This window comes from Belonocnema kinseyi, chromosome 9 (assembly GCF_010883055.1).
Source record: "Belonocnema kinseyi isolate 2016_QV_RU_SX_M_011 chromosome 9, B_treatae_v1, whole genome shotgun sequence".
NCBI classification, from domain to species: domain Eukaryota; kingdom Metazoa; phylum Arthropoda; class Insecta; order Hymenoptera; family Cynipidae; genus Belonocnema; species Belonocnema kinseyi.
Genome location: NC_046665.1, coordinates 45,894,135 through 45,908,513, shown reverse-complemented (window position 1 = coordinate 45,908,513; position 14,379 = coordinate 45,894,135). Strand labels below are relative to the sequence as shown.

General features: G+C 33.8%; 1 protein-coding gene across 3 annotated transcripts in view; it reads right to left on the bottom strand.

Moving 5' to 3' along the window:
* Positions 1-14,379, bottom strand: part of LOC117180298 (uncharacterized protein DDB_G0284459) — a 107,441-nt gene that overhangs the window by 62,398 nt on the left and 30,664 nt on the right. For all 3 annotated transcript variants that reach the window (XM_033372715.1, XM_033372716.1, XM_033372717.1), the window contains exon 3: positions 12,356-12,611. In XM_033372715.1, coding sequence (XP_033228606.1) covers positions 12,356-12,611 — 256 coding nt within the window. The remainder of the gene's footprint in view (positions 1-12,355; positions 12,612-14,379) is intronic.

Genomic DNA, 14,379 nt, shown 5'->3' with positions numbered 1-14,379 from the left:
TTTAATCCTGATTAAAATAGTTTCTGTTTTTCCACCAAACATTTTATAAATTTGAATGAAATCTTTGTGTAACTTGTAAGAAAAATTTCAGTAAAAGCTTAATTTTCTTAAAGTTGTTGTAGTACATTTTCGTTACCTTTCATAGCAAAAAATAATATCTGGTAGATTTTTGTAGATATATACGGAAGATTGACATTAAAATGGCTGAAATTATCTAATTCTGCGACCAGGAGTTCGCTTTTGTATTCTAACATTAATTCCCAACCTCAAAATTTCAAAAGTTGTTATCGCATTTTCCACCAGCAATGGACTTAAATAACAAAATCCATGCTGTATGGAAATATTACTTAATGTTATTGTTTATATTAACGACAAATAATAGATTAAACATTAACTTATAACTAAAAATATACTAACCCTACAGATAGAAATGTCAGAGTATATGCTAAGGATTCTCAAAGCTCTGAGAAGCTCGGAGAAATTGTCCGCAGGCACTCAGGTAGATTTATTTAATGGTCCAGATAACTCGTTCAAATGCTTTGGAGGCTTTAAAATGTTCTTTCCGAACTTGAAATAAAAATACGATAATAAATAACAAGCAGATGCCCTGTATTGCGATTGCAGTCGTACAGGTGAAAAGGTGGTGGTAAATGAGAAGCTTTGATTAGTATTAGCGACCTCGAAATTTGATTCGATTATTATTCCCACAGTGACCCAAAAATACTTGCGCATGCTTGAACTGTACGTCGCTCATTGGCTCTAGTTCGCGTACGTATTTAAAAATCAAGTACAGACGCGCATCGTAGCCGATGACCGTCACTCAAATCTAAGCAAGCGCAGATCAAACCAGATTCGTTGGGATCATTTAACTTCAAGAAAACGCGTGTAACGTTCCATTACTGTCTAACTCACGATGACTCACGAGTGTCTCTTTCGCACGCGTGTAGCTATCAAAGAACGAGCAATCGTAAAAATTTTTTCAATATTTCCCAACTCTGTCTAGCCCATTCACAACTCGTGTCTCACGCATATAGCAATGGAAATCGAGTAGTGTGACAATCGAAATCGACAATATCGTTTAGAGATTTCATATTAAGGACTTTCTTTACCTTCTTAATCTGGGATTCAAGAGCACTTGAGCGTCGATTTTAAGTCCTGATGATTTGATGATTAATTCTTGTGCAGAATGTTCTCCAGATTCCGAATACAGTGAAACTTCTATAATTCGAACCGCCGATATCTCGAAGGTTTTTGTGGGTCCCTGCCAAAAGTCCTATCCTTTTAATGTTAAAAATATTATAAATGTAATTTTTTTCACACATTTTTTTCAGTCTAATATTTTTATTTATCTTATTTTATTATTATGTATAATTGTTTGTAATTATAATTATAAACTTAAATTATTATTACTAATTTTTTATTTATTAAGATATCGCCTGAAAACTGAATTATTCTATTATTCGAATTTTCGACAATTCGAATTTTTCCGCGTCCCATGCCACTTCGAATTCTGGAAGTTTCATTGTATATCGGGTGCACATAGTGAATTCCCAGTCACTTTGTTGTTATTTGACATTTTATGTGTTTAGATAAAAAATGGCATATCTCTGAAAATTATTAAAGTTTTGAAAATATTTGTTTCATATTTATTTAAAGAAGTGTGATTTGCACAAATTTTGTTAATAGTGTATATTGAGTTAATTAATTGTTTTCAAGAAAAACATTAAAATAGCGTTTCAATGAAAAGCCATTTCTTCAGTACAATTTTTTATCATTTCACAATTTTTTTTCTGGAATCATATAGAATTGAAACAAATACAATTTGTTTTGAAATTTTTTCAATTAGGCTATTAGTTTATTCTGACAAAATTCGAAATAAATACAAAGTTTTCACGTCTGCGTATACGAGTGTTAGTAAGAGCATTGAATGAAAACGCAGCGAGGGTGGGGGTGGGGGAAGGGGGGCTTGGAAGCTGCATGTTGGAAATCTGAACCGCACTCTCACACACGCAAATATCCTACTCGATCAAATTTTCTAAACTAATAGCGTAATTGAAAAAAATTTTGAAGCAAATTGTCTTTTTATTGCTTTTCTCGAAAACTATCAATTAAATCAACATACACCTTTAAAAAAAGTTGTGCATATCACACTTCTTTAAATGAATATGAAAACATATTTTCAAAACTTTAATAATTTTCAGAGATATGACATTTTTTGTCTAAATGCATAAAATGTCAAATAACAACAAAACGACCGGGACTTCGCTATGTGCACCCGAAATATTCGGAATCTGGAGAACATTCCGCACAAGAATCAGTCATCAAATCATTAGGACCTAAAATGGATGCTCACTCTCCTCTTCGGATCCCAGACTATTTCTCTGTAATGGCGTCTCCTTTTTGTGCGGCGATTTGCAATTGATCTAAAGACTTCTCTTCGGCTTCCCCACTACTCTACCAATATACATTCTCTTTACATTCGTGCGGGTCCTCAATGCGTTAGCGTAATTAATAAGACGTCAAGCGCTTCCGCCGTGTGATCCCACTGTATTACACATTTTTACATTTTCATTCATGGGAGTTTAATGTAATCTTCCAAATTTTCAATCTCTGGGTTTTAATAGATCTTTACGCTTCGACACTCACAGAGTCCGAAAATCATGAAATTTTGTCAGTGTCTGTCTGTATTTATGTCTATCTGTATTTATGGTTACCTCAATGTTGTAGTCACGCTAACTTTTTAAAGATTTATCCAATTGAGTTAGCCTTTGATACACTTCTTAAGGTTCCCAAAATGAAGGTTAAGTTCGTTAAGCAGATATTTCCAACCAAAATTGAAAAATTTAGAGCATTTTCAAAATTTGACATTTTTTTCAAATGTTAGAAATTTTTCAAACTTTATACATGGATAGGAGACTTGCAAATTACCTAAATAAAATTTTTGATTTTGATAAAAATTAGCTTATAAGTAAGCTTTGAACATTTTGAAGATGTTAAGAAAAATAGAAAAAAATATTTTTCGAATAGATTACGAAATTTAATTGAACTCTTTCACTAGATATCGAATATATTTAGAAGCTATCACAGTAAAATTTTTTGATTCGACAAAATTTCCAAAAGTTGGAGCTTTTTAAAAATTTGAATAAAAACCTGTTATGAGTTCTAAAAATTTTCGTCCAATTTTCTGCTACACGGCAAAAAGACTTACAAATTATCTTATGACGTTTTTAAATTGAATACAAATTCAAAAAGTTATATTCTTTTTAAAATTCTGAGAATTTTAAAAAACGAAAAAAAAAATTTTTTAATAGGTTAAGAAATATCAATCCATATTTCTATAAGATATAAAATACATGCATTTCGAAACTGATCTCATGAAATTTCTTAATCAGAAAAAAGTTCAAAAAGTTGGATCATTTTCAGAAATATGCAACTATTGATTTTAAGAGATTATTATTATTTTATTATTAAACTTTTACTCGGGTAAACCCGGTTATTGGTATCATAGCTACAGACTAAGTCAAGTGACTGATGGGATTAGCATGTTATAAATTAATTAAAAAAATTTAATACTATGCTTGAAACCTCCTGCGATGATGTTCTAGGTATACAATTACGAGCGGTCTCAAGCGTTGGAGGTGACAACAGTCACCTCTGGATGCTTTCTTAGAGCTACCATCTGCCACTTCACGGGTATTTAGTCGCTCGCTTCCTGATGGTCAAGAAAGTTTCTTACAATGCTACAGGTGTTTAATAAAACGGCCTTCTGAGCTGCTGCCAATACCCTGCTAACTCCTTAATTTTCAAGATGATCAGTGCATCTTGCGTGCACATTGCCTGTAGCCGAAATCACAATGGAATGAATAGATGCATGATTCACATTCCACCATATGGTCTTTACTTCATGCCTGAACTCGCTATACTTTTGGACCTTGGTTGTATAGATTGACTGCAAATTTCGGTTAAGCGGACAAGCAATGTCGATGATGTAGATTCTTCCACCTTATTTTTCTCGCATCTCGGTGTCAGGTCGATTGGCCCGGATGTAATGATCCCTTTGGATAGTAACATCACAATATAAGATGTAATCTTCGCTTTCTAAAACGGGCATTGGAATGTATCTATAGAAGGGCATCCATTCTTTCAAGAGACCTAGGTTTAGGGCAAGTTGTTGATGTACAATGCCCGCTACATCATTATGTCTGTGCGTATATTCTCTCTGAGCCATTACGCGACAGCCATCAATAATGAGCTCGATGGCTGCGTTGGTATCTCTACATAATCGAGACCGGTGAACCACGGCTTGATGTAACATGTGTTTGCGATAATTCCTGGTGATGACAACCTTGTCCTGTATTGCAATGACGAATCCTTCCGTCTCTGGATATAGAACATCCTTTCTTAGTCAAATATTAGATGCCTCACTATCCACTTCGTTTTGATCTAACGTATTGGGGTGCTCGCCATGGATGGCTTTCTGCCTCCATTGTATTTTTAATTTCTCCTTGGTTTCTGCCATGATATTCAAGGCCCCACTTGAGAACAAATTTAAGGGCATGTAGTCAAGATCCGCTTAATAGATGGTACTGTAAAGCGCAACATTTCGTTTGCTGTTAAAATAGTCTCATAACTGTATAACTTGCGACTCACACCGTTTTTTGACATATACAAGGCCCCTACCCCCTAAATTTCGTAGTAGAACTACCCTTTCAATTGCTGAATTTCTGTGGTGCATTCGGTGCTTCGTCATTTCTACGCGAACAATTCTATTTAACTTTTCAAGGCCGGTGTTAAACCATTTTATGAGCCCGAAGGAGTACGTGAGGACAGGGATGGCATATGTGTTGATCACCTTGATTTCGTTTGCCGAGTTGAGAAAACTCTTCATAATCAATCTGAGTCTCGTAGTGAAGGTGTTCCGCATTGATGTCACGGTTGGGCTTCAGCTCTCCTCTCATGACTTTGACGGCAATGTTGGCGGTAGCATTGCTACTGACAGGGTTTCCTATGCCAAATAGGCTGATACCGAAGATGAGAGGGACTAAGCAGTACACCAAAACCTATCAATAAAAAATGGAGAATATATTAAAGATTATAAAACGCTTGTCGCTTCCCCAGGATCGTCGGGGCGCCCCTGGAGCCAAAACTGGGGCCACAGCATGCGGGACGGTGGCCATGGTGAGCTGCGAGATAGTCAGGCAGATCTCACTAGTCAAACAGCTGACCAGCAAGAACATTTGCGACAAACGGTAAGCAGTGAAACATCAACTGTGCCTGCTGAGGATGTTTTGGCTAGCGGTAGCGATTTGCAGCCAACCACCTCGACAGAAATACCGTGGGAGAGCATCAATTGGGATACCACAATGAAAGAGGAATTGGTGCGTCTTCATTACGAAAGTGCGAAGTTTGAAACGAAAATGGAACAAGGATACAATTTAAGAACAAAATTTTCTGCAAAGTATCCTAATATACAAAAAGTTTCATTAAGAGATCTTAACGCTAAAGTGAAGGATATCAGGACTAATCTACATGTTACAGAAGACCGAGCAATGGAGACTAAACAACAAGTTGATTTGGCGTGGAAAACGACGGCAATGAACATCAGTTAGAGAAAGTCACTTCAAGCGGTTAAGCAGGAGAAATTGATGTTCTTCCTCAACCTGTTGATGATCCAACACCACCACATCCTCCAGAGTTGGGTGACCTTATACAACCAGAGGCGCAGTATGGCAGTAAGAACATCAAGTCTCTGTCGTTGAGAGTCTAAAATTTCATCCAATATTGCTGGTGTTATGTCTCGATGTGCCGAGGGTTGATTATTAGTAACATGGTTCATCAGCTTTCTGGTTCTATTTCCTTTTTTACATGGAGTTAATTGACCCAATTTGCAACTCAGTTTGCTGACATCCATATCCAACCTGATCTTCCATGGTGGATCTCGATCCCTTGCTGGGACAAAAAATGCAATTGCAGGCCTAGTTTACCGGTCCAAGGTTCTAACAGTTGGCACAACTGTACCGTATACAAGAGTTTGCACCTCTAACGCAGTTTGTGCTTCATTCAAATACGTAGGTAAAGCCTTGCTGTCGAGATGTGCTATTATTGCACGCAGATAACTTGTGATGTTCATTTTGGGCAGAGAATGCCTTAGTGTTGGTTCTACATATCTGAACTCTAGTAAAGCATGACCAAAATTTCTTTCCAGGTGCTGTAGTTTTTCTGAAATTTCCCTATCCCAATCATCGTTATTAATATCCGGATGTGGTTCTAATGGATCCGGTGCATGATGTTCATTATCCTTGGCACCTATGCCTTCAGTGTCAATAAAGCCTTCGTTATGCACATCTTCCAAGGAAAAAATTATTATATAAAAAAGAACATTTCTGTGTTGAAATGCTGTCACAGGCTTATACTGACACTCTTTTTATTAACTATTTGCCGCTATACTTTTATGTCCTGGCATACTTCTCTAGCTTCTTTTACGTCCATGCATTTTTTCATCCAGGCTCTCGTGTTTCGGTGGCTTCTTATGTTTCTTTTAACTAGGATCTCCCGTAAGTTTAAAGCGTTTTTCAATTGGACACAAATTATCGAGTGCCAGTTTCGTAATGAGAATGTAATCTTCAAGGCCGTAGGTGCTTTGCAAATATTCTTTAAAAACAACTCGAAAAAAATATAATTAAAATTTATGGCTAGAATTCCTAAGAAGTTTAAATCACAGTTTTCGATTTAAGTTATAATGTTTATTATATTTAAAAAAATGTAGTTAAAGTGTACGTACTAAGCGTAGACAAAGGTGCGCGAAGCGCGAGAGCGTACCCATGCGCTCTGGGTGCGCCCAAACTTGGCGCGAAGCTCCGCACGCGCAGCGCGCAATCAGAATGTGCCCACGCAGCGGGCATATTATTCATGACAAATTAATTCATTTTAGCATCCTCATCAGGAAACGTATTAGATTTGTGTACATTTTGAATCCCCCCCCCCCCCGGGTTTTGTCAAATGTTCACGTTTTGAGACCCCCTGAACCCGAAAAACAGGTTATTACGAAATTGTCTGTCGGTCTGTCCTCCTGCCTGTTCGTTTCTTGGATGGCTTTTTTTTAGCACGATAACTTTTGAAAGAGTTGACAAATTGTATTGGCCTTTGATATACTCTTGTAGTGTCCTAAAATAAAGGCGAAGTTCGTTAACCAGCCATTTTTGATACAAATTTAATAAGTGAGCGCATTTTGAATATTATTGACACCACTTTTATCCAGATTCAAAAATTTTCTGTACATTTTGCGGTTAATCTATGAAAAATAGATAAAAATATGTGAACACAAAAATGGTGTATTTTAAAAAGATCTACAAATTTGTGATAAATATCTTTTTGATAGGATGCGTAGTTTTCGTTTTATTCATGAAAAACTTTTCTTAACAGTAAAAAAAATCTGCCCGCTTCGTGTCTACGTTCTAAGACTTCCTGAATCCAAAAAACCGGTTTTTACCAATGTTTCTGTCTTTCAGTCTGTATGTCTGTCTGTCCGTTCGTGAATGTTTTTTTTTTGTTAGCACGATCACTTTCGAAAGATTTGACAGATTGAATATTCTGCTGGTACACTCTTTTAGTATCTTGAAGTAAAATTCAAGTTCGTCAGCTAGCGATGTTTGGTAAAAATTCAATAAGTGATCACATTTTGAATATTTTTGAGATTGCTTTTTTTCAAGATTCAAAATTTCTCTGTACGGGTATTCGTAGTATTAAAGAAGACGAACAATTTATCCTTATGACTTTTTTGATACAACCAAAACTTAGCAGACTTGATAGCATTTGTAAAATTCCTAAAAATACACGAAAAAGAACATTTTAAGTCAAAGAACGCACAATATGAAAATAAAGTCAAGAGAAGAAAAATGTTGATTTTCAATGACCTACAAGATTATGAGAATAACTTTTTGAATTTTTTAATGGAAAATCAAGAATTACATTTTGCTGGTAACCTATGCAAAATAGTGAAAAAGATGTGAAGACAAAAATTGTGCCTTTTAAAAAAATTTACAAATTTGATGCCAATCACTTTTTTATAGGAAGCGTATTTTTTGTTTCTATCGTGAAATACATTCTTAACAGTCTACAAAAATATTATTTTTTGTGTTGCGTTTAGGTTTTGAAAAAATTTACTTTTTCATGTTTTAATGCTATTTTTCACGATAAAAACCAAAACTAGAATTACCACAATATTATTTATGGCAAATTAATTTATTTTTACACTCTCATCAGAAAAGGTATACGATTTGTATAAAATTTGACCTGTCCGGTTTTTGTACTGTTTTTGTTCCTCAGAAGTTTGAATCACAGTTTTCGATTAAATTTATAATGCTTATGATATTTGAAAAATGTAGTCAAAGTGTATGTACTAAACGTACGAACATGAGCGCGAAACGCGAGAGCGTAACCGCGCGCCCTGGGTGAATGTGCCCACGCAGCGGGTATATTATTTTTGCATACATAATAGAGCGATTCTATATTTCTATATTTATTTAATATTTGGAATGTAATATTACTATCTTTAGTTTAATTTTTCGTGTTTATAAGAAGCGTTGATTGCATTATTGACGATCCTTCGATCACATTCTAAGATCAATCAATAGCGACTAATAAAAATTTAAAAAAAGGTAATATTATTATCCAATTTCGAGAAAACGTTATGGTACCGATTTTAAAACTTTATGGCAACGATCTTAAAGTGAAATGTTTGAACAATGAAGGCTTCAAGAAAAAAATGTCTTCAAAATAATCTATTTAAAATGATCTAATTTCAAATAGTTTCAATTGAAAATTATTCCATTTTTAATACTTCTAATTTTTTAACTCAGTTTTCAATTGCTATATGTTTAACGATTCAAAAAGACATCAAACATTTTTCAATGTATTTCTACATAAAATTATCCAATTTCAAACGCTTAAAACTAAAATTCATTCCATTTTAAATCTCTCTATCATCAAAATTTCAATATCAAATTATTTAACTGCAACATTTTCATATTAAAATGAGTCAATTTGTTAATTGCGTGCGACTTCGATCAGAAATTCTTCAATATAATTCGAAATTATTGATTTAAAATGATTTCATTCTTAACGCTTCAATCAACAATCTACCATCTCTCCAGCCTTATAAATCGTGATTAAAATAGAAAATATCTAGTTTTTAATAATTCTACCTTAATTTCAGCCTTCCCAGGTGGAAATGTCGGTAGTGTGCCGGAGTTCACTACCGGCGCAGTACTGGCCCAGTACTGCCCACCAGTACAGACAGCCGGTGGTTCGCTCAGTACTGGCAGAACGTTTGCTGCACGACCGGGCGGCACTATACCAGTAGTACAAAAATAGACTTAAAAAAAAAAACGTCTATGAACATTGGATGTATGTCTTAATCGTTGTAGAACAGTCTAAAACATCTAAAAATCAAAACGTTACACGAAGGTTTAAAGAAAATTGTTATTAAAAAGATTGTTGCGCAATTTGGTAAAATTTCTAAGTTCCGTCGATACAAATTTTAAATGCGCATTAAATTTTATTATCAGAACTTTTAAAATGGTCTAAAACGCGAAAAAATCAAATATTACACGAAGAAAAATTGTAGTGGATTTAAATGATTTATTTAATAATTATTTAATTGATATTCTTGTTAACAGTTCGTGTATTTTATATTTACAAAACTTCGTATAATAATAAATAATCAGAAAAAGAGAGCTCAAAATTTGGTACTTTAACTTTTTTGAACTGTAGCTCATGAGGATGGCCTTTTCACCAAGTTTCAATTTGTCGGTTTAGCGCAGTGGTTAGAACTCCCGACTGCTAGGCGATAGATTGAGGTATACATATGTAGGTTTTCGATCCCCCTTAGCGTTAGGAATTTTATTTCTAATATAATGTTTAAAAATATAATATATGTATTCATTCTAAGCAGTGCCACGAACATGTATTGACAAAATACTCGCAGTCAATTATTATTTATTTTCCACATACCTTTTTTGTTATATCTTTAGATTCTAGAAATAATCGGTGTTAAAATTAAACGAATAGTTTGAAAATTATATTTTTGTAATTATAAATAATATTTGGATGATATGCAGTCTTATGATGAAGAATGGATGGTCTTTAAAATAATTCAATAATTTTTTATCATTTTTAAAATTAACTCCGGCATTTTCGTACGCCAGCGGTTTGCCAGTACTGCCCCAGTACTGGAAGTCAGTACTGCGCCAATGCTGGCAAGTTAGTACCGCCAAACATTACAAGCCAGTACTGGAACTCCGGCAGACTGTACTGGGCCAGTACTGGGCCGGTGGTGTATTTCTACCTGGGTTATGGTCGTTTTCAATTTTCAGTTGTACAATATGTAGATTTTTTATTGTTTAGTTGTCCATTTTTAAATATAATAGCTTGGATTATTACATAATTTATAGTTTTTTACATTCTCATGATTTATGATTGAGAAAGTATTAGAATTGTCGGAAATTTGCGATCACACTTTTTCAACGGATCTCCACGTTTCGAGACTCCCTGAATCCGAAAATCAGGTTTTCACGATGGCGTCTGTCTGTCCGTCCATCCGGCCGTCCGTCCGTAAATACGATAACTCTCGAAAAAATGAACGAATCAAATTCATCTTTTGCACACTTAAGGTCCTAAAAGAAAGGACGAGTTCGTAAACCAGCCATTTTTGATAAAAATTCAAAAAGTAAGCGCATTTTGAAAATTTTTTAGACAACTCTTTTCTGAATTTGAAAATTCTATGCACGGATATTTATAGTATTAGAACGAACACATAATTTATCATAATGATATTTTACGATAAAAAGAACATTCTCAGAGTTATAGCGTTTTCAAGATTTTTTTAATCAACCGAAAATCAAAATTTGAAGCCGAAAAACGCACGATATAAAAAAAGTCAAGAAGAGAAAAAAATTTCTTTTTGAAAGCCCTACAAGATTATGATAACTAATTTTGGGATTTTCTTCAAAAATCGAAAATTCAAATTTTGATTGCATAAAAAATAATGGAAAATAAAAAATTCCATTTTGTTGACAAACTATGTAGGATATGAAAAAAGATGAATTAACAAAAACGGTTATCCCAAAAAAGATCTACAATTTCGTTAAGAATCACTTCTTGATAGGAGGCGTATTTTTTGTTTTATTAGTGAAAAATAACGTTGAAAAAAAAAATAATAATAAAAGAGAATGTGTACCTCAAAGCCTACAGAGCTTTGAGAAACTTAATCTTTGACTATACTTAATTAAGTAGACAATTCAGAATATGAAGACGCATATAAATACTGCCATCTAAAAGAGATCTTTTTGATTATGGATAAAGTTTTTTTCAAGCATTCCAAATGCAAAGAATAAATATCCGAGCGCGAGTTGTAATGATGTTCGAGCGCGAAGCGCGAAATTCAACCGTCGCGCGCCCTAGGCGCGCTCTAACTTGCGAGCGAAGCGAGCCGCGCGCATAGCGCGCAATACGAATTTACCCGGGTAGCGGGCAGATTTTTTTTAATAATTCCATTTAAAGACTTTCTAATGAACATGGGAAGTATATCATGTAAGAATATTTATACTTGCAATAAGTGTGGAATAAATGAAATAAATGAAGAAAAATAAAAGAAGGGAAAATAAATATTTAAAAATTTGAAGAAAATGGGCCATATTTTTTAAATTGATCAAAAGTAATTTTTGGAAAAATTAAACAGACAAAAAGTAGAGGAAGATACTTGATTTGAAATATAAAGTCTGAAAAATTAGGTTAGAAAATCACTGTAATTGTCCTTTTTTTGTTTGACGGTCAAGTGGTTGCCTTGCTTTCATTTTAAAAATATCAAATTAATTAGACAATAGGATAATAATCTATCCAAAGTTATTTTCATTGTTAAAGGACTTACCAAATTATAAAAATTATGTAATTTCGGTATCGTGAATACCGAATTATAAAAACCCCGATTTCGGAACTTTAAACTCTATGTATATATCCAAAAATTTATGTTGCACCAGATCCAAACATTTTGTACTCAAATTCGAACAATAATTTGGACTCCCACTCTTTCTAATATTCTTAATATTGAATATTGATCTTGGAAAATGATAATAGAATTTTTTAAATTACATGTAAAACTATTTGGAGATTGTAACGAAAGCTACAGTGTAACAATGTGAAATTATATTAAAGATTCTGGATCCCTGATCGATCATGAAAAGAGTGATGATGTCGATTGACTGAATCTAGGTCATCATGAGCCAGAGAAACAGCAGTAGAATCAGCAGCAGGTAAGCAGCGTTAACGGAGTAGGTAATATCTGGGACGTGCCACTTACCTGTTAAAGTTTCATCTTTCCTTGGGATGACGTTTCGTTCTCCATTGCGTGATTTCTGATTATCGCCAAAGATTTGCGTGATCCTCGTATAAACCAGATCATTAGGACTATGAAGGTAAAATGACTCTGTGTCCCTTGACTTTTGAGGTTCAATAAAGGCACTCATTGGATTTATATAAATACCATCCCGAGGTCTTGTACCCGGAGGATGCAGGAAAAAGGGCTCTTGCAACATACTGCAGCTGCGTAAAGAGCACTAAAACAAACAAATTTTTTTGATTTCAATTTTTCGTTCCTTACTTTGGAGAATCCAAATCCAAAGTAAGGCCCAGAAGGCTCCAAATAATAACTTTCAAATAAAGGCTCTAAACTATAAGTGCAAAAAAAGGTCCCAAACAAAAAGTCTCAAATATATACACTAACGACAGAAAGTTTGGGTACATTTCCATTGACCGTTTGAAATTCTTACTTCACTTTAAAGATGAATATTTGTGCTGAAACTGAATCTACGTCTTTGTACATAGATAGAATCATTTTAAAGAATAGAAAATTTTACTTTGAATCAGTTTACTAAATAATATGTAATGGCTGAGTATTTATAGAAAATATTTACTCGTGCATTACTAATTTTTTGAAGCCAAAAGTCCGAGATTCATCGTTAACCATTATTTTTTAATAAGGTGCAAGTTCAGCGCTAAGGGGGAAAAGAATAGCATTAAATGCACGGGAAAAAACTTTATTTGGAAATATTTTTGGAATGAATCATTATTATTTTATTATTTTATGAAATAATTATTAAGAAACAAAAAAGATTTCCAGGCATAATTACATAAAAAAATCAGTTTTGAATATGAAGTTGCATCTTATAAAAAAATAAAGATTAGAAAAAATCTTCAACTTAAGGCTGTCAAAAATTGGGCTTGCATAAATAAATATTCTGTATGAATAATAAAAAATTACATAATATAGTTTATTCTACTTTGGCTTAGATTTAAGAAGTAGGATTTTCTTGATTTTATGATTTTTCAACATTTTAAGGATATTTGGCTTTGATGTGATGTATGAATTTTCAAACGGTTAAAGGAAGTGTGCCTAAACTTTCTGTCGATAATGTAAGGCCCCAAAATATAAAGTATAAAGACCGAAATTATAACGGTTTCGACCCCGGCCAAGCCAGTTTACCCTTTATGCAAAGGAGAGCCATCACGCATAAGATTCTTGAGAAAATTCAAAACAAATTTTGAAGATTTCAGATTCCAACACAAAATTTTAATTAAAAAATAATTGTCAAATAAACGATTGAATTTTGAAACAAAAAAGATCAATTTTCGACGAAAAATGTAAGGCATCACTGAAGTTTTCACCAAAAACGATTTGAATTTTAAATACAAAATAGCTTGACTGATAAAAAGACGAACTTTCAACAAAGTAGTTTGACACTAAAAAAGTATGAACCATTTAACGAAAGAGACAAATTATCTATAACAAATATTTCAATTTTTTAACCCGAAAATATGAATTTTCCACGCAAAAGTTTATTTTTAGTGAAGACCCCAGTTAGTGACACTATTAGCTTTCAATAGTTCAACATTTATCTTCACTGTTGAAGAGTCTTCAATCACGAATTTTTTTTGTAATTATAAATAAAGTAGTTGTTTTCTTATACTAAAAGCATGTCGGCAGCAATGTATAAATTGTTTATTATTAATTATTGATGTTTTGTGCGCTTCATACTCAGTAGAAGCGATAGTGACATCTGAGATACACTGCTTTGAAAATTATTTCCCAAACATATTTATAGGTCAGTTACACCGCCCCACCCCCTCCACTCTAAATTTTTTGGTTTTCTATAGTCCACTGAATCGCGCCCCAAATGCGCTCAAATGGGCCACTGATTAAAATTTGTGCGCATTGATAACCGAGTTATCAGCGATCAAAATGGAGGGGGGGGGGGCGTAATTGTTCTAAAGTAATAATATTTTTTCAAATTCATCATACCCATTCTTCATAACTTAAAATACGCT